The 23,053-nt window shown below is 39.9% G+C and overlaps 1 protein-coding gene across 2 annotated transcripts in view; it reads right to left on the bottom strand.

The window, feature by feature from the left end:
- NPAS3 (neuronal PAS domain protein 3) overlaps positions 1–23,053 on the bottom strand; it is an 849,973-nt gene that overhangs the window by 217,147 nt on the left and 609,773 nt on the right. For both annotated transcript variants that reach the window (XM_047074637.1, XM_047074638.1), the window contains one exon: positions 20,708–20,797. In XM_047074637.1, the coding sequence (XP_046930593.1) occupies positions 20,708–20,797 (90 nt within the window). The remainder of the gene's footprint in view (positions 1–20,707; positions 20,798–23,053) is intronic.

Raw genomic sequence — 23,053 nt, 5'->3', positions numbered from 1 at the left:
GCCTCTCTCAGTTCCCCTGTAATTATTTCCCTTCCCCCTTCCTGCCCTGGAGTCATCTTAGAAGGAAATTATTAAGCATCGGATTAGGTTCACAGCAAACAATGGTTTTTTATCTGACATGTCTGAGATACCAGCTTTCACATCACACCTTTGGCAGCTTCTTCCCTTTGCCCAATGGATCAAGAAGGGATTGGTGGCTCTAAAACCTCCACTCAGGAAGCCTGCTCCCATGGCCTCTAACTGGCTTGAGTATAAGCCCTGTTAGCACTTACCTAGTTTGCCTCATGGCCAACTCCCAGAACACTTAAAATATATTAAAAAGCTATCACTGGGGCGCCTGGGTGGCGCAGTCGGTTAGGCGTCCGACTTCAGCCAGGTCACGATCTCGCGGTCCGTGAGTTCGAGCCCCGCGTCGGGCTCTGGGCTGATGGCTCGGAGCCTGGAGCCTGTTTCCGATTCTGTGTCTCCCTCTCTCTCTGCCCCTCCCCCGTTCATGCTCTGTCTCTCTCTGTCCCAAAAATAAATAAATGTTGAAAAAAAAAAATAAAAAGCTATCACTAAGCATAGCACGTGGGTTTATACACATTGCAGCTGTAGCTTTAAGGCCATCAAGTACAAAAGGTTTAGTCTTTTATGACCGACAAAAGGGATTTTAGTAAAAGAGCTGGTCTACGAAGCACAAAAAACAGAACATCAAATTAATTATGAAAGCCTGAACTACAACGGAAGAGCTTTGTAGGAGATCCATACGGTAAATCTACAGGATAGCAAACATCCAGATGTTTTGAAACATCTGTATTACTGCTTGAGCTTTTCCATTTTTCCTTGATGTTTGGCATCATGGAGACACAACAAGAGCTTTATTGCCAACTTTGGCAGCTTTAAAAAAAAAGCAAGGTACGTATTTTATTACATTAGTTATTTTTTTAACTTCTAGATTGAGACTGACTTCTTTATCTTTTTATTCCCCATAGTGCCACTGAGCAGATGTCTAATATATATTGGTTGAATGAGGGGGAAAAAGATGACTCATAATTAAATGTACAACCAAATAGGGACACTATTTCTGAGTAAGACAATTCCATTATTAGTAATAGCAGATCTATGAACTCAGGAGTACATTTATTCTAAATCTTTCATTCTATGCATCTATATTCCATCAATCTTTATCATCTCTCATTATAATATATAGAGAGCTTGAATAATTATTCTTGTTTTACAGGTGAAAATACCAAGGAACTGAGATATGAAATCTGTCAAGTCACATAGTGAGATCCTATAGATCATTCAACTGCCCAGCCCAAATCATCCAATAAAATATGATGTTTCTCTGATTGCAAAGGTTTATTATTTGAATCCAAAGGACATTTATTTTTGTATTTGTTTATTCACTTTGGTATGAGGTCTGATTACTGAGATGTGTGAATAAGAGGACTTACATTCAAGACACATCCTGGGATTCATTTTCCCCATAAAGCCTGACCAAACACCCTTACTTTTTCATCAGAGAGGTTAGAGCTCTTCAGCTGGTACTGGTTACTCTGGATAAAATAGGAATGATGTGTGTGGGGGGTGGGAGGGGGTACCTGGGTGGCTCAGTTGGATAAGAATCTGACTTCAGCTCAGGTCACGATCCAAGTGCTGTGTTGGGCTCTGTGTTGATAGCTCAGAGCCTGGAGCCTGCTTCAGATTCTATGTCTCCCTCTCTCTCTGCCCCTCCCCCACTCATGCACGCGCTCTCTCTCTCTCTCTCAAAAATAAAAATTAAAATGGGAATGATGAAATCTACCTCATGAAGCTATTGTTGATAGGGTCTACCTCATATCATTGTTGTATTAACTGAGAAGTCACACATTTAGTATAGTTTCTGGAATATACATTTGCTTGAACAGATATAATTTGCTGCTGTTGTTAATGCTACTGCTGCTAACACTGAGCCTGGTGCATAGTCTATTCTCGATAAATATAAATTCATTCCCATTTCCTGCTATGTCAACGCCGATAATATTTGAACTCCATTATTTGAATGTGTTGTTCTGTGAGGAAAGGTAACTCTGTTTGTTTTTCCCCCTGGTTTGATTAGATGATGAGTCAGTTGGCCCATCAAACCAGTCTTCCTAAACTACAAGTGATCCTAGTCATGCCTCCCCTCAGTCCGTTAATGTGGAAGATTGAAACAAAGTTCAGAATGGACAATCTCATTAAAACTCCCCCGAATGCAGGATTATTCATATGAGGAAAATACTCTATGGAAGTTGGAGGATATTCATCCAGTCATTCAGTCAGTCAGTCAATAACTATTCAGTGCCCTTGATAAATGCAGGATAGATTACCAGGCCCATTGGCCAAACCTCTGAGTGAGCAGCGGATGGCTAGCAGTAGTTCATCCGATTCATGATGGGAGGAGGAGGTGAAGGAAGAGTGAGTTTAGAATTCTCAAAATAGCAAAGAGAGCTGTGGGCAGTAATTTCTTTTAGAAATAACTAGAAAGAACACGCTGACCCAACAGGCTGTCGAAGGACCAGAAGTGAATTTCAAACTCCATGTATATGTTTAAAATAGGTACAAAGCTGAGAGACACTGCACCAGAGATCAAAGAAGGGTTGTGTGTGGCCACAAAGGTCCTTTTATTTGCTTTTGGAATTGAGGGAAGGATTTATTCACTGATTCTCCTTATACAGGTCTGTGCATGTGCAGGCTCGGAATTTTAAACTGTCCTAAGGGCTATGGCTCAAGATCTCCACAAACATTCTCGTTCAACAACGTTTTAATTTCCTCTATCTCCCTCAAAGAGCAAAGCTCTTTGGGGGCTGGATTGTTGGTGGCCTGACAGCATTTGCTACATCAGGATAGAGGAAAGAGAGACCATGCCATGCTCAGTTTGGCTTCCCCTCCCTAGCAGGAGAGTAAAAAGTCTCAGTGTTGCTTGGGTACCTCTGACAGGAAAGGAAGTGGGAAGTCTATGACCTTGGCCATTCACTAGGGGTAGTTTTAGTTTCTGCATCTGTCAAATGGGCATAAAAGCCTCATACTTAGCCTTACATGATGACCATGACCATCCAATGAAACGTTCAGGAATGTGTTCTGAAACCTCCCCCTCTTTCTGCAGACTGAAGGGTCTATCATGGTCTGCATCTGGCCACGAAGAATAAATCCAATGCAAAAAATACACAGTATGCCTCTCAAACCTCAGGAAGCAGAGAGCAAGAGATTTGGGAAGAATGGATTGATATTTTTTATACTGGTAACCTGAAGAGATAGGAGTAATTCCCAATGCAACTCTTTGTAAAAGTAACAGGCATCAAAGGTGTCAGAAAAAAAACTGAGCCTTTGTTTATCATCAGGGAATTGCTTTCCTGTGGTTGTGCTGTATTTTTTGTTGAAGAACACCTTTTCCAAAACGTTACTTGGTGCCAGGCTAAATCTCAATGTACCGACCACAAGTTTCAGCGGCTACTGTATCTTGACTCCCATTTCGACCAGTAAATCTTCACCTCATGGCTTTGGTCTTGTAAATCGAAGGGCTTAGGCTCGGATGACCCTTTTTTTTTTTTTAAATGGAAGATTAATTTGAAACTTACTTTCCCTCAACCCATTTGGCCATCCGCTCTCACATCTCTGAAAAAGGGAGAGACTCAGAAGGGGCGGAGCTAAAGTTTCATTTTTGGGCTGCCATTCCTCCGGAGTGCCTGCTCTCTGCTGTTTATCAACATGCTACAGTTATGCAAGTGACGTCAGGTGAAAGACACTTGAGGATCAGGTAGGATGCTCACCAGTGGCAGGAGATGCTGAATGCTGTGGTTCACTCTGGATTTGTATTAGAAGAGGACACTTTAAAGTGGCCCCTTCTGATCATGTTAAACAAAAATAGAGGTGAATGAAGGTGAACATCTGAGACTTGGACTAAGCTCCTGTAGGCAGGGATATTTCAATTTTTTGTTTTATTTATTGAGATCTCCCTCCCCTTTACTTAATGTACGGAGCCAAGTTATTTTGCACTGCCACCAAGCAGGAGCTTTTTAAATGATTCAGGGAAGTATAGCTTTCATTTAGGCTTGTGCCCTCCAGTCTGTTTATACTGGTCGATACACTTGTCTGAAAAATATAATGGATTAGCACATCATTCAACAAGCTAGTCAGAAGGCAAGCTCAAGGCGACAGACACCAAAAAGTAAATTACAGTCAGTTGTAGGGGTAGGCCATGCCTAGAGCTGGGAAACATCGTATCAGCACAAAACCTGTATTCTCCCAGAATGGTGGCAGAACTGAAAGGGATGAAAAATTTACACTCAAATATAATAAAACAATCAGCTCTACAAATTCATATGGTACCATAAACTGTGGTTTATGACACCGAAGGCAAGGGAAACTGGCTCTCACGACCACCCCACACATTATAACCTCAGCTGGAAACAGACACGGATGGCATTTGTTTCATTTAATAGGCTCACTTTTGCAAGCAGGCATATATCATGGCTTACTTTATACATTCCATTTAGATATTTGTAAAATGCCAATTGTCGTCGGTTTGTACTTGGCAAACCAAGGGTTAAGGTGGGCTGTAAGGGGTTGGTGGGGGGGACTAACAATAATTCATTCTTTCTTAGCTTCCCCTCTCTCTCTCCACTCCCTTTCCTTATTTCCTTTATTCTATTCTCGTTCTGAAGAAACAAAAAGCAGGATTGAGACTCTTTCTCCAGATCTTGAATTTATATTTTCTGTATCACCTACTCTGAGGTGAACCAAATCATCACTCCGGTAGACATAAGAAGTCTACTTATAATTATTAAACAGATGTCTATTTAATAACCAGTGACAATTAAACAGAACAGTTAGAAAGGCTTCTTTTTTCACCATGAAATAAACTCCAAACAACAAAACAAACAAATCACTTCCTTCACCAAGAGCTCAGTGAAGGACTGTAATGTTCTCAGACATTGTGCCTCCTGAAGATATTCTTTACCAATCATGTATGGATCGGTTGGAGAAACAGATGAGCAGAACAGCAATGTGAGAGCCTTAGTCTTCAGAGAGAATATTAAAGACCAATGGAAAATCTACAAAGTCAAAGAGAGACTTGCAAAATCATCCATCATATGGGCTGCTCATATGAGGTTTAACGGAAGCAGAAAAGGAAGCAAAGATGGGATTTCAAAGTTAACAATATTAACAGAAAGTACTTTCTCCATTTTTTTTTCCTTTCTATACAAATGATCAGATGTTAGTAGGGGGATTAGTGAATACAACCCTTGAATCTTGGCTTCTGATATTCTGAGTGGACCTCAGCATCTGTTACCAGTGGAAACGTCAGCGCTGGCAGACTACAGTGGTGGTTAATGAGCTACATTAAACGGTGCTAGTTAATTGCACAAGGTGTTGGCCCACTGTTGAATCCATTCTCCCTCCAGAGTATCCTAGGATTTTTGGCTCATGGGAGATACCTACATTGGGTTTGACAGAAAAGGGAGTTACCCTGGCCTTGACCTTGACTGGACTTTCCTGCTTTGATCTTTCCTTACCGCTACCCCCACTGGTACTTCTTATCTCTGTCTGTTGCACCCTTGTGTGGATGGACCAAGGCTGATCAATCCCAGCAAAGGCAACTACCTAGATTTTTTTCTGGCCTCACCTTTACCCAGTGAGCAACACGATGAATTCCTCTAAAACAAATCTCTCTCCTTCCCCACCTCTACCTCCAATCTCCTCAAATACCTCAAATTCTCCTCCATACCTCAAATTCATACCTCCTCACTTCTCCTCCTCTATACCTCAAATTCTCTCCAGCAGAAGCAAGAAATACTCCTTTTTATGTCTTCAGGTTCATGGCCTTCACACTACTAAGCTTATCCTTTTGAGTCCTGGGTCCAAAGATTATCCCTTTTTTGAATCTTTAATATATGTTTTCTGCATGCCGAACTTCTCAACCTAATGTTCAACTCAAAGAAGCTGAAAAATGAGATCTAGCAGCCCTGCGTCTCCCCCAAACCACCTTCCCCATCTGCTACCCAACCACATTACCCCTGAACCGCTTAGAAGAGAGGCTAATACAACTAGATACATTTGTACGGCTCATTCAACAACCCGCTGCATTTTGGTATCAGCCTTCATGGTGTTAGTGATGACATTCACATCGCTAGTAATCTAACTGCTGGATGCAATGGCTTTTTCCTGTCCTCATAGTATTCTAACTTTCAGGCACATGATCACATCCTTTCTGAAAAATTTCTTTTCCTTTGACCTTCCTAATGACATCTTCCAGGTTCTTCTTGAGGAAGAGATGCTCCAGGTCACTTTCTGATAATTTCTTTTAAAACATTTTTTTAAAATATTTATTTTTGAGAGAGACAGAGAGTGAGCGAGCGTGAGCTGGGGAGGGTGAGAGAGACACACACAGAATCTGAAGCAGGCTCTAGGTTCTGAGCCGTCAGCACAGAGCCTGAAGTGGGGCCCAAACTCACAAGCCAAAACTCAGATCGTGACCTGAGCCAAAGTTCGATGCTTAATAGACTGAGCCACCCACGTGCCCCACTTTCTGATCATTTCTACTTCATTTTATATAGTACCTTCTCTTTCTCTGCCTCTCAGTAAATTTGGATCTTCTCAGGATTACTTTCTTAGTGACCCCTACTCCCTCCTTCTTGAACTGCAAATTCAAGATCCTTAGGAAACTCATCTACCTTTTCTCATCCAGGTACAATCTACATGCTAACCACTGCCCAACCTGTAAGTTTAAACCCATTATTTCCAGCTCTCAAGCCTGTTTATCCAACAGGCCATCCCACAAGTTTCTCAAATGCCACATGTCTAAATTGGAACTGAGTTTTAAAAATGCACTTCCTTCCTGCTTTCCACCACATTGGATCAGTCACTAAGCATTGATCTTATCTGAAAAAGGCCTCTCAAATCCATCCCCTTTTCTTTATTTCTACTGGTGTGCCTATTGTAATTTGATTTTCATCTCTTCCTTGGGACATTTATCTGCCTTTTAATTGTAAGATGCCACCTATCTTCTATTTTTTTTTCCAGAATAAAATTTTTTGGCCCTGAAGCACAGATCTATTATTTCACTTTTCCCTTTAAAGCATTTCATGGTTCCCCAGAATCTAAAGGAGAAAGTCCAATTTCCTTAGCTTCCTACAACACCATTTTCAATCTGGCCCTGTCCTAACTTCCCAGACTCCTCTCTTACTATAAGCAAGGACTTTGCAAACATGCCTCCCTTTGCTTGGAATACCACTTTCCCCTTTTCCATGTGGAAAATGCCCATCAAGGCCTGACCTAAAAATCATTTATTATTATTATTATTATATTATCATTATTATCATTATTATTAATGATAATAAATAAATGGAGTAAATCCATTTCAAACTCCTCCAGGAAGAGTTAGTTACCCACATTCTTTGCTCCTGTGGTTTATAGTGTATCTCTTGACTGTAATGTGTGACATTCATTATTCATTAAAATATTTTGAGATCGACGCTCCACAGGTCAGTGCAAGTTGGTTGCCATGCCTATGGCATCTTGAAGAGAAGACACTGGGTCCTTGAGCAGGCAGGAACTATGCCTAACAACACCAGTTTTTAGCACAATTTTGGACACATGTGGGTCACTCAGTACTAGCCGAATGCTGGCATGATTGAAGACACATTAAATGTGTGGCAAATAACATGGGTATGCTGTGTTTAGACCCTTGTTCTTGATTACTGGGCCTGCTATCGAATCTTAGAGTATTTCTCATAATGTGCAACATCAGAAGTTTTGGATATAACTATATAACTTTACCGATGTTTTCAGAAGTTCATTTATATACAGTGGCATTGTGAGAATAACTATTTTATGATACTAAGCAGGATGCTTAATTGCTCTAAGTCTCAGTTTCTCTTAACCCATAAACCTTGAATAGTTCTATTTGTTAATTACCTAAAACTTCCCAGAGGCAGCTGGCATTAACGGTTAACAATGAGTGCTTTGAGGTGGGATGGTTTTAAAGTGGGATGGGTTTAAACTCAGGTTCTGCCACTTTCTAGATGTATGACCTGCTGTTTTACCTCTCTGAGCCTATGTTGTCTTATCTGTAAAACAGGGATAGTCACCAGGCCTAACAATGGTGCGTTACAAACTTTAATGGCAGGAAAGTGCTTAGAACAATGCCTGGCACAGGGTAATGGCTTCATAAATGTTACTTATAATTATTGTTCATCAGGAAGTTATAAACGTGAGCAGAGAAGATCCACGTAGTTATGCCACGGCTTTGCAGAGAGGACACCAGGAATACACAAGTCAATCATATAGATAATAATAGCTCAGAATTATTTGGAATTTTATACATTTCAGTGTGTTCATACATTTTAGATCCTCAGACACCCTATGAAAGGTTTGGGAAATGTAATAAATATGAATTGACCATGTTTAATTGTCTAGAGTCAATAAAATCAGTACTTATTCACAAAAATGAAATACCCTTGTTAAGAAGAAAGTCAGTCTGTCCTTTGAATTAGTCCAGGATAAAAGGGTAACGGCGAGGTATCTGGGAGAACTACAGTTATTGACATCACTGACCTATAAACATATTCCCTTCAGCGTGATATACAGCACTTCAGTACCCTTGTTTTTCTATAATTGCTATTACCAGAGCCTTTCAATTTCAAGTGCTCAAACGAGAGCAATTCATATTTCAGATAATCTGCCAACGAGGAAAACTAATTTCAAAATATTTGATCATAAAAGTTGTCCTCAGCTTCTACAGAGATAATTTAGTCAAATAATATCAGATAATCTGAGAGCAGTCTTAGCAGGAAATTGCCCCATCTAAGCAGCCTCCATTTGCACTTATATAAATGTACTGAAAGTGTAGGAGACTTTGACAGCCTGCCATATGTGATTTCATTCCATAGCCTACCTACTTTACCATCAAAAGTTATATCCTTTGAAGCATTGCCAGAATTACTTTACCCCAGTAGATATGCTAGATGTGCCCTTTAAAAGCCATATCATTTCTTTTCTACTCTGACTAGTTCAGGGTAGCATCTGCTCAACTAAATTCCTTTGAAGGTTAAAAATAAAATAGCCTACTTCTTCCAGGCTCCCCTCCTCCACCCCTACCCTAGTGCTTAGGAGAAAACGTCCAGTGTTGAATGAATTTCAGAGAGCACAGGTTTTAAAGAAGAAGGAGCCTGAGAAATCACCCCCCTCATTTCACACTTAAGAAAAATTAAGATCCAGGCTTCTGGAAGGTCCCTTGCCTGAATAGCAGCAGAGGCAAGACCAGAACCAGGTCTCCTGGATCTCAGTCCGGAGCGCTGTCTCCTATTTCTCCAAAGACAAAAGGATCAAGCCAGAAACTGACACCAGAAACACCACCAATGGATGTGGTGTTTTAATTTTCTAAACAGAAAATGAATGCTTGGGATTTCATCTCCAGGAAAACATTTGCTTTTTAGAAATAGTCCTACTTGGCACTCTCTCTCCTCAGTGCTGCTGACAGTTGCAGTCAGTTATTACACTGTTGTGACTTGGAAGCTGATGCCCCCAAACAGATCAAAATTAGGAGCATCGTGATTCAGGATTGTCTATTTCCCCCTCAGCTTGCTAATCTATGCTTCTTTTATAATTATTTTAAAAGGCACTATCTGATTTCCTGAGCACCGCCCCAGGTGTTCTCAGTGATAATGAATGGATAAACATATCATCCAGTGTCACAGAGCAGTTGTGACATTTTAGAAATATCTTCAGTTCAACTCTTCTAATTTCAATGTATGTTACACCCAAGGTTGCAGGCCTGTGTTTTTACTAAAGAGCTGAATGAGTCCCAGTAATTGCATGATTTACTTGTCTGCTCAAGTGAAAAGGTTTTGAAATGTGGTGAAATGGCGCAGTCGTTTCCTGGTCTTTGCAAACCCTGCAATGTCAATTTTAATTAATGAACTGGAAAAATTGTGTTGTTTTTTTTTTTTTTACTTTTTTCCTTTCTTATTTATTTATTTATTTATTTATTTATTTATTTATTTATTTATTTTTTTATTTATTTCAGGGAATTGGTTCCCAGTCTCACCTCTTATTTTCCTGTAAGTTGCATCTTCTGTCCTGAGGGATGTGCAGACTTTTGTCATTCCCACAGACATGCAGACAGGACATCACAAGCATGCTAAGCCTCTGCAGCACAGCAGCTCAAAGTGATCCTGGCCAACTAGAGTACGCAGTCTGATCATGTTTCCCTCGTCAGAACCAGGGGGTTGCAAATAACAGCCCTATTACACTGGGACACTCAGGTTGAGGAGATCCCCATACTTAACTAGGAATGGTGAGCCCTGCTTGCTCTTCAGAAGTTGTCTGCCAGAATAACCTCATTTCCACACAGTCGCTGCTGATTGATCTTAAAGTGAAATGCCTCCGAACACTTTAATTTTTGTGCCTGTTTCCTCTACCCCTTTCCTTTTGATTTCATCAAGGAGTAATGATTCTCTGCACAGATATTTAAAAGCAAGAAAGAAACTCACCACTTACAGGAACGTTTCACAACACAAATAATTTTTGTCTTGTCATTTCACAATTTTGCTAGCCTCGACATTTCTTAAAAGAAAGCAAGCCAGCACAGTTCATGGGAAAGAACCAGATCCTAGCTAATGCGACCATTCCTGTTTTCTGGAAACATTTTTCTGCACTTCTTAGATATATAGACAAGTACTTTTGCGCAAATGTTTTTTAAGCTCTCCAAAGTATCAAGTTCAACAATTAGGGACTTTGATGAACCAGATCTAAGCATCTAATAAAGTACGGTAGGAACAAACACCTAAAAGTCCAGAGAGACTACAGAGTAATAATAAAACTCAGAGGTTCACGTACTTCGTGTATGTGTTTATGTTCCTTAAAGCCTTAGCTCTTTCCTAATCGAGAGGCAATCTTCTATTGTTTCCTTGGTGAAGCATTACTAAAAGGGATTGCCTGTGGTTCTAAAGCAAGGCTCCTATCGGGGAGAGAGGCCAGAAGGGAGGAGGCAGCTTGATACAAAGCTTGCTTCTCCAAAACGTAGAAGAAAACACTAAATGGAATGCATGGTTCTTTACCTGAATTCAAATCCTGCAATACTGATACACTTCTGAGATCTACAAAATGTCACACCTGGTACAAAGGTATTTTCTGTTGCCTCTGCAAAAGGCCATAACTCGCCCTGAAAAAAATCCTATCCCAAATCACTTTTTTTTCCTTCCCAAGAAAAAGTTCCTTCTGCATACGTTCTCTTGCTCTTGGAAAGTTTGCGTAGTTATTGAAAGTAGTAGATATAATCTGCCGGCATATGTCAATTTAACAGCATCAGAGGAAGTTTTTGTTTATTACTGAATGTGGTAAATTTGCTGTTGTAGGAGGCTGAAAGGGGAGGAGACACCCAAAGGAAAACCTGGTTTGTTGTTTTAGTGAATCATTTTGGAAATTATTTCCATCAGTAGACAAAAATGCAGTAGGCATAAAAGCCAAATCAGAAAGAAAGCAACTTACACATTCATATATGTATACAGGCGTGCACATCAAAGGATGCTCTAAATCACTGAAACAATTGTTCTCGGTCTCTTTAAAAATGACCACTTAGGAAAAAGACATTGCATCTTGGACAGTCATCCAAAGGGGACTGAGGAACAACAAGGATAAAAGCCACAGGGCATTTGTTGTCTAAAACTGGCATCGATTCTCAGGTTATCAGCCTAGTTCTAGAACTTATGCAAAAACCTAAAGTCAATTTCCTTATTATATTCCTACTGAAATTATCACTGAAATTGTCGCCATGTTACTCCTGTCATGAAAACCATGTCTTCTTATGTAAGAGCGAAAACCCAATATAGATTGAATGTGTGCATGTAGAAATGAAATTTGGATTTCACATGAATTTAACGATTCTATGACCTCCTTCCCCAGAGGTCAAGTTATTTCTTATTCTTCATATGAGCACTGTGCCTTCCCTCTTCACTCTCACAGGGGCCAGGCTAAGTGAGCGAGGATAGCTGGTGTAGGTGCAGAGGTATTATTTTGCATATATTGCCTATATAAGCACCACGTTATAGACAGAAATTATCTTTACTTTCCAACTTTGCATAATAAAATAAGCCATTAAATTAATACCATATAGAAAATACTGCTTGTCAGGCAAAGAAATGTACATTGCTTTCCAGAAAACCAGGGATATTACATTGCCAACGCCTGCATGAATAATACATGGGTTAATTCAGAAAAAACACCATTTCATTATTTAAAAATGAATAAATTACAGACTTAGAATGATGACTAAATTTTCTTCTCCATCTTACTTTTTTGCTCAGTGCTCTACTTTAAAAGCAAAAATGAAACTACCATTTTATCCACACAAATAAAACAAGCTAGCCCCTCAAAAAGTATTTTTTTTTTCCCCTGGCTTTGTATTTCCCAATCCCATAAAATGAAGACACTTCATTTTCTTTTTTTCTCCGGATCATATTAACTGCAGAAATTAAGAAGCCACGTAAAAGGTCTTCAGATTATACATCTGAAAATGGTGAGCCTACGTTTTATTGTCTTGTGATGCTGTGATACAGTCTGACTAGAAAAGCCCCCATTGCAGACAGGACTTCCTGTGTTTTAGTCTCAGTGCCTGGTGAAATATGTTCAAAGGAATAAATAAGAAGACTATAATTCTCATGTATGATGATGCGGATTTCCTTCATTTTCTCTCAGAGATTTTGGTTTACTCAGATGGCGTGTTAAAAATCGGTCCCATTTGGGGACTGATGAATGCCTGGGAGAGAGAAAGAAATGCACCAGCAATAAGAAATTAATTTCGAGTTAAAATAAGTAAAACATCGCCGCGCAGTGCATTTAGGCTGAGCATAAAGTGACAGCCAGCAGATTATTCTACCGATTTCTAATGCTGGAAATTCGGATGGCATTTACTAGCATAACCTTTCAACTCTGAGCACATCAATAGAGGCCGACAGTGGCTTGAAATATGATTCCTTGCAGATAGCATATCCTCATTCATCTGACTGTGCTCCTCTGTGCTCCACTGCACAAACAGCGTCTCACCCACTTCTGAGAGGACACTAATAAAAAAGGCATCAATTTTCAGCTCTAGTACTACTGTGATCTCTTTATATGTTCGACATCCAACATTAAATTAAAATGCTGTTATAAATCCTACTTTCTGAATCTGGAATGAGTGTTGGGTTTTTGTCGCATGAGACTGCAGCAAATCTTGTCAAAAGCAAGGAAGCACGTCTTGTTCACTCAGAATTAATGTTGTGGATGAAAGAAGGAGGTAAAAGGGGTTGAATATGGTGAACTGAGGGTGTCAAAGCCGGTGGGGACTGTAGCTTGAGGGTGCCAAACCAGGCAGGGTATTTGCTGCTTTCAAGAAGTGGCTAATCAAGAATTGTAATTACCAACGACAAGCCGTGTGGCAGGAAGATTACTGATAAACAGACAGGCGCACACACACACACACATGCACGTACATCAACAGAAAAATTTTAAGCATAAAAAATTGTCAATTACTCCTCTCCAGCAGAAAAAAAAACATTTTCTGAACACCGGTGGTCCTGAGGAAGCCTCACGGGTTACATCAGCTCTTTGCAACAGAGGCTCTCACTGGGACACGAGGCCCAATGGCACTGGGTCACTCGTGATCCGGGCCTCGTGTCAGTATTACATAATTTTAAAGTTACAGGAGAAACACCTCGAATCCCTGGAGGGTGAGGAAACAACATTATTAAAAACTAAAGGGTATGGATTAAAACAGGTTCAGAAGCTTTCTGTGTCAAACCTGGAGGGGAGGAAATGAAACGAAAGGAAACAAAACAAAACAAAACAAAACAAAACAAAACAAAACAAAACAAAACAAAACCCTCGCAAGTACAAGGAGGAAAGAAACAGGCTAGCTTTTGACATTTTGCTAAAGATGGGACGGTACGATAGGGGAACATTAGGGAATCTTTCTACTCTTTCTGATAACAAGATCCCTGCTCATATAAATTATCACCTAAAACTCTGTGACCTAAAAGGTAATAAGGCCTTCAACAAAGATACAGGGTGCGGAGCTGCTGTGTTCTGCCCGGCTCATTCATAATTATGGATAAAATAAAGAGGCGTGTTTGCCTATTTGGGAGCAGGGGATGGGGGAGGAAAAGGGGGAGAATGAGCAGTTCAATATCTGGATCGAACAGAGGAACTTTTTCCCCCAAGGATCCTGCAGGGAGGAACCTTGACATGCACAAAGTCAGAACGTAGACAAAGTTGCCCTGGTGAGAACGATAAGGTCACCCGTGGGATTGCTGAGATTATCTCTGTCAAGCACTCGGACAGCATGCAGTCAAATGATGCATCATGCAGTCATTTTCGGGGGGGAAAAATCAATTTCTTCACCAGGTCGCTATTTGCTTTTCAAAGTGCCCTTGTAGGCCTTCACCACCAAGCATTTATCAATTTAAATGTTGTAAATTGATAATGTGCCACTGTGCCTTGTACTGTTTCTGAATTATTTTGATACTTATATTTTCTCAATAGTCTCTAAACCCTCAGAGCTTCCTCATTCAAAAGGGCATTTTTCTTTGTTACACCAAGAAGTGATGAACTTTTTATGATTAGTACAGGAGAAAAATGCAGACTTGCTGGGGGGGAAAAAAACATACAAGCTGCGGAAAATTACACATTTTTCTTTCTCTTTCTTTTTTTTTTCTTCAAGTTAAGGTATGTCTACTAGCAAGATTTTTAAGACAGGGGCCACAAAGCAATATTTGGCGGGCTACGTATACTCATTTATTCAAGGAGTTATCTCAGTGTTGCCTAAATTTAGAACGCCAACCGAAAAAATGCTACCACATAGCCCCATTATTAAAAGCCCTGTGCTGTGTTGAACTAATACCTTTTTTTTTGGTCTTTAGATCCAGATATCTATGTGATGATGCCAAACAAGAGTAGTAACTTGTAAGGAAAGCTAATGTCTACTTTATTCCCCCCCTCTAAAGCAATATATATATATCTTTTACAAGCATGGAAATGAGGATATTAACCACATACTAACCTCAACTCGATTTGCATTGAAAAAATGTAGAACGGAAGAGTTGAGGGTGCACTTTCCAAAAGCAAAAGAAAGACATGGCAGTTGCAACGCGTCTTTAACCTCCAGTGATTTATTGGCCCTCGGCCAAGTTATCAGGGGAATCTAATTCTTCTTTATTATTCAAATAAACCACATTTGGCACCATGGTTCCCTTTCAGAATAGCTTCACAAATAGACTGAGCTCTGTCATTTATTTGACCTTGTACTTGTGTGCTGTCGCTGTAATTTTATTTGCCATTCTATATAACAAATGCAGAGAAACCTAAAATATGGAGATGAACAACAGGATGGGGAAAAGGAGTTTGTGATAAATATATCCGCATGGCTTTAAAAAAAAAAAGACGAAACGTAAAACAATCATTTCCCCCTTTTCACCCTCACCTCTATTAGCCCTTCTTTCTGCGACCACCCTGCCCCTTTCTGCAAGCTGCCTTGGAACAAGCCAGTTTTGTAAGCTTGTCTGTGGCTCTCTTCTCTCTGGCTTATGACAGCAAGGAGGGATCTTCCACCAGGATGGGGATGTGATGAGGAGAAGTGACTCAGGCAAGCTGGGCACTGGAGGCAGGTGGGGTCGGGGGGTGGAATTAGGAGGCATCTCAAGAGAGTGATTAGCTGGTTGTAGGGTATTTTCTAATGATATCACGGGGTAAAAAATCTGTTCATCTCCCAGTGTGTTCTAGATCCCACTTTATTTTAAATAAGACTCTATGCTAAATTGAAAACATTTTGCTGGCACGGGTGTGCATCAGAATCATCATCTCTCACCCCACTTTCAAAGAAAAATGTTCTTAAAAAATGTAAGTCCATTTTTATCCTCTGGTTAACTGGGACCCATGTCCTCTGCCCCTGGCAACTATAATGTTAAAGTTCTCATCAGTATTTAAGAGTAAATGCAGGATTTTTGTTTGGGTGAGGGAAAGCTGATTTATAAAAGCACATAAAACATCAAATTAGTCAATGCTATTATAAGACCTGGATATCAGAAAATCACTCTCAAAATGATCTCTGGCACACCACCTGAGGGGGTGGGAAGAGTCCTCTGTCTGCTCATGAAATTTGAAATATGTTTGTTCATGTTTGTTATATGATCCACACAGCCTTGCTCTGGATGTGAACTCCAATGGAAGCAAATCAACATGTCATAATCCACATATTAGCCGCCATGGAGATCGTATTTGAGATTTATTCTTATACTGCAGTCCCAGAAAAACTTTGCTTTCCATAAAAAGTGATGTTTCCTTATTTTTTGATGAATGGCTGTATTTCCTTTTTTTGCTTTGGTTACCAGGAAGCTCACAGATAAATTTGAAGCTTTATCAGATCACTTATAACCCTCTTAGAGACTCTATTGTGTGCTCCTACTATGTGGTAACAAATGACTTATTTTTGTCTTTTCTTTTTCCTTATACCTTAGCTCTGTTTAGCCATTGTCTTTTTTTTTTATTATATACATTTATATAAGCTATTTTCTTTGTGGAAAGAGGAGGACATAAGCCAACAAATGAATATTTCTCCAAGTTTTAGGTCCTATATCAAACAAGCATTTTTTACAATTTATCGTATTAAGTCTCTTTTGGATCCGTTGACAATTAAGCCCCAGGCATACCGGAAGAGATTTCATAAAATCAGGCTATGTATTATTATTACATTTTCAGTGTTAGGGAATACACTTTGTTTTCTTTCTTCATTTTCACTTATGCCTATTCCATTATACCTATGGATTAGAGCTGTCTTTAGCAGCTCTGAAGGCTATCTGCCAGGTATAAGAAGGCATTTAAATCTCATGCAAACCAAACTCATTAATGATATTTGGGGCTCTTTTTTTTTTAAGATAGGGCTTCATGGTGAGTAACTAGGAATCATCTTTATCTAGGGAAGTAAGTCAACAGTGCATGTTTCTTTTTATTTTATTTAATTTTTTTTAAAGTTTATTTATTCCGAGATGGAGAGACAGCATGAGATGCAGAGAGACAGAAAGAGAGGGAGAGAGAGAATCTCAAGCAGGTTCTGCAATGACAGTGCAAAGCTCGATGCAGGGCTCAAACTCACGAACTGTGAGATCATGACCTGAGCCTAGATCAAGAGTTAGACACTTAACTGACTGAGCCACCCTGGCACCTCTATTTCTTTTTTTAATGTTTATTTACTTATTTTGAGAGAGAGAGAAAGCAAGCATGGAGGGGAGCAGAGAGAGAGGAAGAGAGAGAATCCCAAGCAGGCTTGAACTCACGAATGGTGAGACCACGACCTGAGCCAAAATAAAGAGTTGGATGCTTAACTCACTGAACCACCCTGGCACTCCAACAGTGCATATTTCTACAACCTGAAAGCACACCTTGAATGTTGCTTTAAATATATATCGCTGGCAGAGTCAAAAGGGCTGCTGAATTGGTCTGAACGTCATCACGGATCCCTTCATTCCTGCCATCACGATAACATGAAAGGACTTTACAGAGAATAACTGCCACACATACACGCTGGAAGCCAGGAGCTGTTTCACTCAACAGAGTATAGAGGAAAAACCCACTCTGATTGTCTCTATATTCATGCTATACAACAGAGCTCAGGACAAGTCTCTCTACTTAATTTTCTCATAAGTCAAAATAAAATCTTAATTCTTTCCTGGACATAAGCCACTTTAAAGGCACCATATTTATTTACATGTTGAAGGAATATAAAACTGAGGAAGGGATATTTTGAGAGCTACAAATGTAGGCATAACTAAGCTCTAACGAACTGGCATGCTCACAATATTCCTTAACAGTTTGACTGGGTACATCTTTGGTGATACAGCCATACATCGCCTTTATTTAATGAAACTATTTAAAAAGAAACGGAGGGGCCATAATTTCACAGACTCCTTATCTCTGTCTAGAATTTCATGGGATAACTTCTGAGCCAAAGTTGTAGGTTACAAATAGCACATTTGGTTAGCATTCAATTATGGGCGTGTTTGTGTGTGTCTACGTGTGTGTGCGCTCATGTGTAAAAAATTAAGTATTTACTTAACCGAATAACTGTGAGTACATTGTGCATCGTATGTCCCCCATGAGTACCCCGTGACCCGGCAACTTCAAGAAGTCACTGAAGAAAGTTGGAAAGGGTTAAGTCTCAAGTACCCTATTGGGACTGAGAACACAACATTTACTGGGTTGGAAATTCCTTCCCAAAGTTGGAGAATTAATTTTTAAAAACAGGCCATGTTCTTAGCAGATTATTTTCACATTAATCCAGAAGTGTTTTTAAACTTTAGTTTTCAATGTTAACACCTACATCGGCATTTGCAAACGTCACCTTCTCGTGATGTACCCTTCACCATTTCACTTGCACAGTGCCTCCAACTGAAGACCTCTGTCTTGTACCTCATAGTCTCCACCATTGCTGGCGACAATGAACCCATCTACCACTGAGGGTACAGCACGTTGGGGTTGGCGTCTGCCCCTGGTTAAGTCAAGATGCTGACTTGCTGACTACTGATCCACACTGTAAAACCCATCCCATAAAAGAAGCAGGGAATGACCGGACAGAACGTGCCACCTGCTGCAAAACGTCTACACAGCTGCTTTACTCTGCAGAAACCTCAATTATTTGTTTCAGATTTTAAGAAAAGATTGACTTAATGTTACAGTAGAAAAGCAGTGAAATATACTGCTTTTAAGGAGAACCCAGCACAGGGTTAAAGCCAAATCTTTCTTGAACAGATGATATTTCAGATGGCCACACTATTCCAGATGCATCAATTTCCTTGAAAATCCAATCCATATATGTGCATATGCTGTGCTGGCAGGAGGACTGACTGAAATGGCCAAAACCCAAGAGCTAATATTCTTTTGGCCAGAATAATGCAATTATTATTTTCCTAGCTATCAGTCTAAGCATACAGAGCCATCTGTTATGCAAAGCAAACATACACATCTCAATTACAGAAAATGCAGTTGCCTTGACAGAATTTGGATTACACCACTAACCAGGGCTGTAAAATGTGTTTTGAGCTAGTATATAATGGATGCTTTTCAGGAGTTCCCTAATTAGCATTTACCTGCTTAAACTAATTATTCATCCTTCTTCTTCACTGGCTTATTAAACTTTGTTGGATACTGTGCATAAAACAGATGAATATGGGCATCACAGAACAACAAACAGTGGTGTTTCCAGTCCTGTAAGATACTCACATAGTGGGCACACCCGTTTCAAAACTGAAGATTCTCAAAACTAGGTCCTAAACAGATTAAGATGAGGCTTAGAGTCTATTAAAGGCTATTACAAAACCAGAGATTTCAATAAGATGCAAGAATGCTAACAGTGAGTTAACAATAGCCCAGTTTCTATCATTTGGTTTGCTGAAACCCACATAAAATAGAATTACTCTATAAACTATAGCCAATAGCTTCGCATGTTCTTCAAGGAAGAGTTAATGGACCCTTGCTTGGATTCTCAACAGTAAATAATCACATTTGGCAGCATCCCTCCCCCTCCTCCAAACCTCCTCAAATGCCAAATATCTTTCTTTATTATTTCCCAGTGTCTTTCTCAATTTAGCTATTACCCAGCAAACTCACTAACAGCCAAAATGTTCCAGCCGTGCTGGGTGCCTCCTTAGAGCAGTGCCAACTTGCGGAAGCAATGAGTCTGGGGTGGGTCTTGCTTAAGAGGAGAGAGACAAATCTTATCTCCATCTTTAGCTCCAAGGGGCAACTGAATGAGAAGTAGATTATCCAACTTGGCAGATCATCACATACACACAAAATCCCTCCCACCGAGGCTGTGTTTTCCTCATGCCAAATCACCAGATGAAAAGGGTCAAACTCAGCCAATCACCTGTATGGGCACAAGTATCCAGATGTTCGGCACTTTTACGAGAGGAAAAAAAAACATCTGGATAATTAGTGGAATCGCCAACTTTTCTTCAGGGGATTTTGGCATTCCGTAGATGCAACCTATGTCCTGGAATCCAACGGAAGTAAAATTTTTGTGTTCCAGGGGAATATCAAGAACGGACATCTAGGATTTTGTCCCTTACCTCAGCTGCCTCCATCTTCTTTGTTTTCAACCTCTGACAGACACGTACGAGTAATTAAAGTGCACATAACGAAAGGCTATCTTATTTTATGAAATTGCCTTTCAGCGTTAGGAAGCATTTGCAAAGGCAGCAAAACAGATCCTTGCTGGGACCCTCCCTGCAACACATTTTAATGGTCTCTTTCAGCATTTCTTGACTCCAAATGACTCCTGTCATTGTGTCAGCTCCCAGGATAATGCAGGGTACTCCATAAACATCCAGTAATAGGACACAAGGGAAGCACTATTAGTGTGTCCCTCTCCTACCGGGCACAGAGGTTTCAAAGTTCAAAACAACTGAGGGAAGAAACTTCATTTGTTCTCAATAAATTAATAATGATCCTTGGGGGGGGCGGGGAGGGGGGGAACTAAAGTTTTTGAGTACAAGTTTATTCCGAACGTTTCGAACTGACAGAATTTTCTCACCGACTTTGCAAGAAGAGTCAGGCAGAGCCATTAAAGAATACATGTGATAATTCATGCCAAACAGAATACCCCTTGAAGAAGGAAAAGCACAAGACCGAAGGAGGCTTCACAATCTCTGTCGAGAATCTAAATTGTTTTACTTACTTGTGAGAGGCCTAGGTAGATGGAGACGGTTTCAGAAATGTACAAAAATTTTCCTTCTTGATTTAGTGCAAATACAAAGCCATCCAGGGACTGCAGGAAAAAATAAATATATAATTAAGTTAATAAACATATGCCGGAGGTTTAATGAATAGGGCATCTGATACAAAGCAACATACACTGAATTTAAAACCATGTTTTTCTTCCTTTTTAACCGAAGTCCTAAGATCTTCTACTAGGGCCCTGTACGTGAACAAACTAAAGGCCTAAATTAAGACCACAAGCTTTCCTTTATTTCAAGGACTTCCTTATGTCTCTGTCATTTTGACCAAGATACATCATATTCGTGTACAAAATCAGGTCGTGCTGATTTTATGAGCTGTTGCCTTCATTTTTATTTTTATTTTGTGGATTCAGTAGTTTAAGAGATTAAATCAGTCAGATTCTCCATTAAATAGCTGAACAGGAATGGAAATTGTAATGAAACAAGAGAAAAAAGGATCTCCATATGAAGAACAAGTAAAATCACCACTGGAACTACTGTGGACATCAATAATTTGCTAATTAATAAAGGATTATGCCCTTCTCACTCTCAGCGCCTATTGTGGTAGAACAAATAGAAAAAGTCAATACATTATGGGTGAATGATTATAGGCTGAAACCTTACAAACTGTAATCCTTTTTTTTCTTCAAAACTCTATATTCAAGTTTTATTGTGATAGACCTGGTTTCTATTACAACTCCTGAAATGGAAACAAAAGGAGGGGAGTGGGGAGAGAAGGATGCTCTACATCATCTGTAGCTTCTGGAACCTTCGCCCACTTTCCAAAGGGAGGTTGCATTGTCAGTGTGACGAGTGGTGTAAATCGTCATGGACTCCAACTGCAATCCAGCACTCAAACAGCGAACACATTTGTTTCAAATGCTTGCGATCCAAGTGCATTGTATACCTTCCGCCCCCCCTTAGGTCTTTTGTTTCCCTTTATTTATCTCTAACCCAGGTAGGCTGTGCAAGCGATGCTTGCACAGAAAAAGAAGTTTCCACGATTCGTGGTTTTTTACAAAGGCTGAGAATTGGGAAAGACAGGAAACCCACTCTGAGATCAAGGTATGTGGCAACACTAAATTAATGGCGTAATTTTGAAATAGAGAAAGGTGGAAGAAGCATATAAAATTCTGGTAGAGAAATGGATCATCTCATATCTCAGCAATAGTTTCAGTTTCCTAAAATACTGAACTCTTTTTTGAGCTCCAAATGTCTATATGAAATACATATATATTTATATATGTATTAAATGTGTGTATGTCTATGTGAACGTGTGTGTGGGCGCGTGCACACACGTGTGTGTGTATGTGTGTGACATCTGGACTCCAGGTTTCCTGATCCGTTTTCAGAGTCCCAATGGTCAGAGACCGTGGGTAGTGTCCAACCTCCTCCTCTGACTAGGTGGGTTCTGAAAACATTTCAAAAGTCACATTACATGATTACATTACAAATTACATGACAGGCAAGCTTTTGGTCAGGATACCGTCCATTTATTAAGCAACATGTGCTAAGCAGTTTGCATGTATTATCTCTTTGAATTTTCACAAGTATCATTTGAGGTAATTATATTATTATCTACATTTTATACACAAGGAAATTGAGGCTTTGCAAAGGCAGGTGACATGTCTGCCCTAGTTAGTGATGGAGTTAGGATTTGAACTTTGACAGTTGGACTTAATAACAATACTGCCCCCACTCACAACAAAGGTTATGTAGCTAATATGTGTAAGTCAATGGAAAGAAATGGTCACAGCGTTTGTGAAGTTGAACCACACTAAGATGCAGCTTATGACTTAAAAATCGTCACTTCATTTTGAAAGATTTGTTCAGATGACAGAATCCCACCGTTAGAAGATAGGTAGGAGGTAGGATGACAAGAGAGTTTACAAGTCACTTCCACTAGAGGTTACCTTGTCACCTTGCTCTGTAATATTTCTCCTGGAATCAGCTAAGGGACAGGGAACAAAATACTTAGTGGACTCCTTCCCTTTGACAAAACTGTCACCCCCTCCAGAGCCTCGTGAGATCCAACCTTTCAAGTTTGCTGTGTGGCACTGTGTAATCTTGCTTTGAACCAGTGCAAAGGGAAAGAAGTTTCCTTTGTGGAAATTTGGGAAAGATCTCATCAAAATGTCTTTACCTCACACAAGAGGTCTTCTGAGGATGACTCATGAAGATTAGTCCTCCCCCTTTAAGCCTCCCATGGAGAACAGGGCCTTGACAGGTTTTCCACTCAACCCAATGGCCATGCCCTGGCATACAGTTATAGAGAGTTGTGTGAACCCATCTTCTCAAACCTTAAA

Source organism: Lynx rufus, unplaced genomic scaffold, assembly GCF_022079265.1.
Source record: "Lynx rufus isolate CCGP_SWC_20201006 ecotype Redwood Valley unplaced genomic scaffold, mLynRuf1.p SCAF_13, whole genome shotgun sequence".
NCBI classification, from domain to species: domain Eukaryota; kingdom Metazoa; phylum Chordata; class Mammalia; order Carnivora; family Felidae; genus Lynx; species Lynx rufus.
Note: the sequence above shows the minus strand (reverse complement) of the source record. Positions and strands in the feature narration are given on the sequence as shown.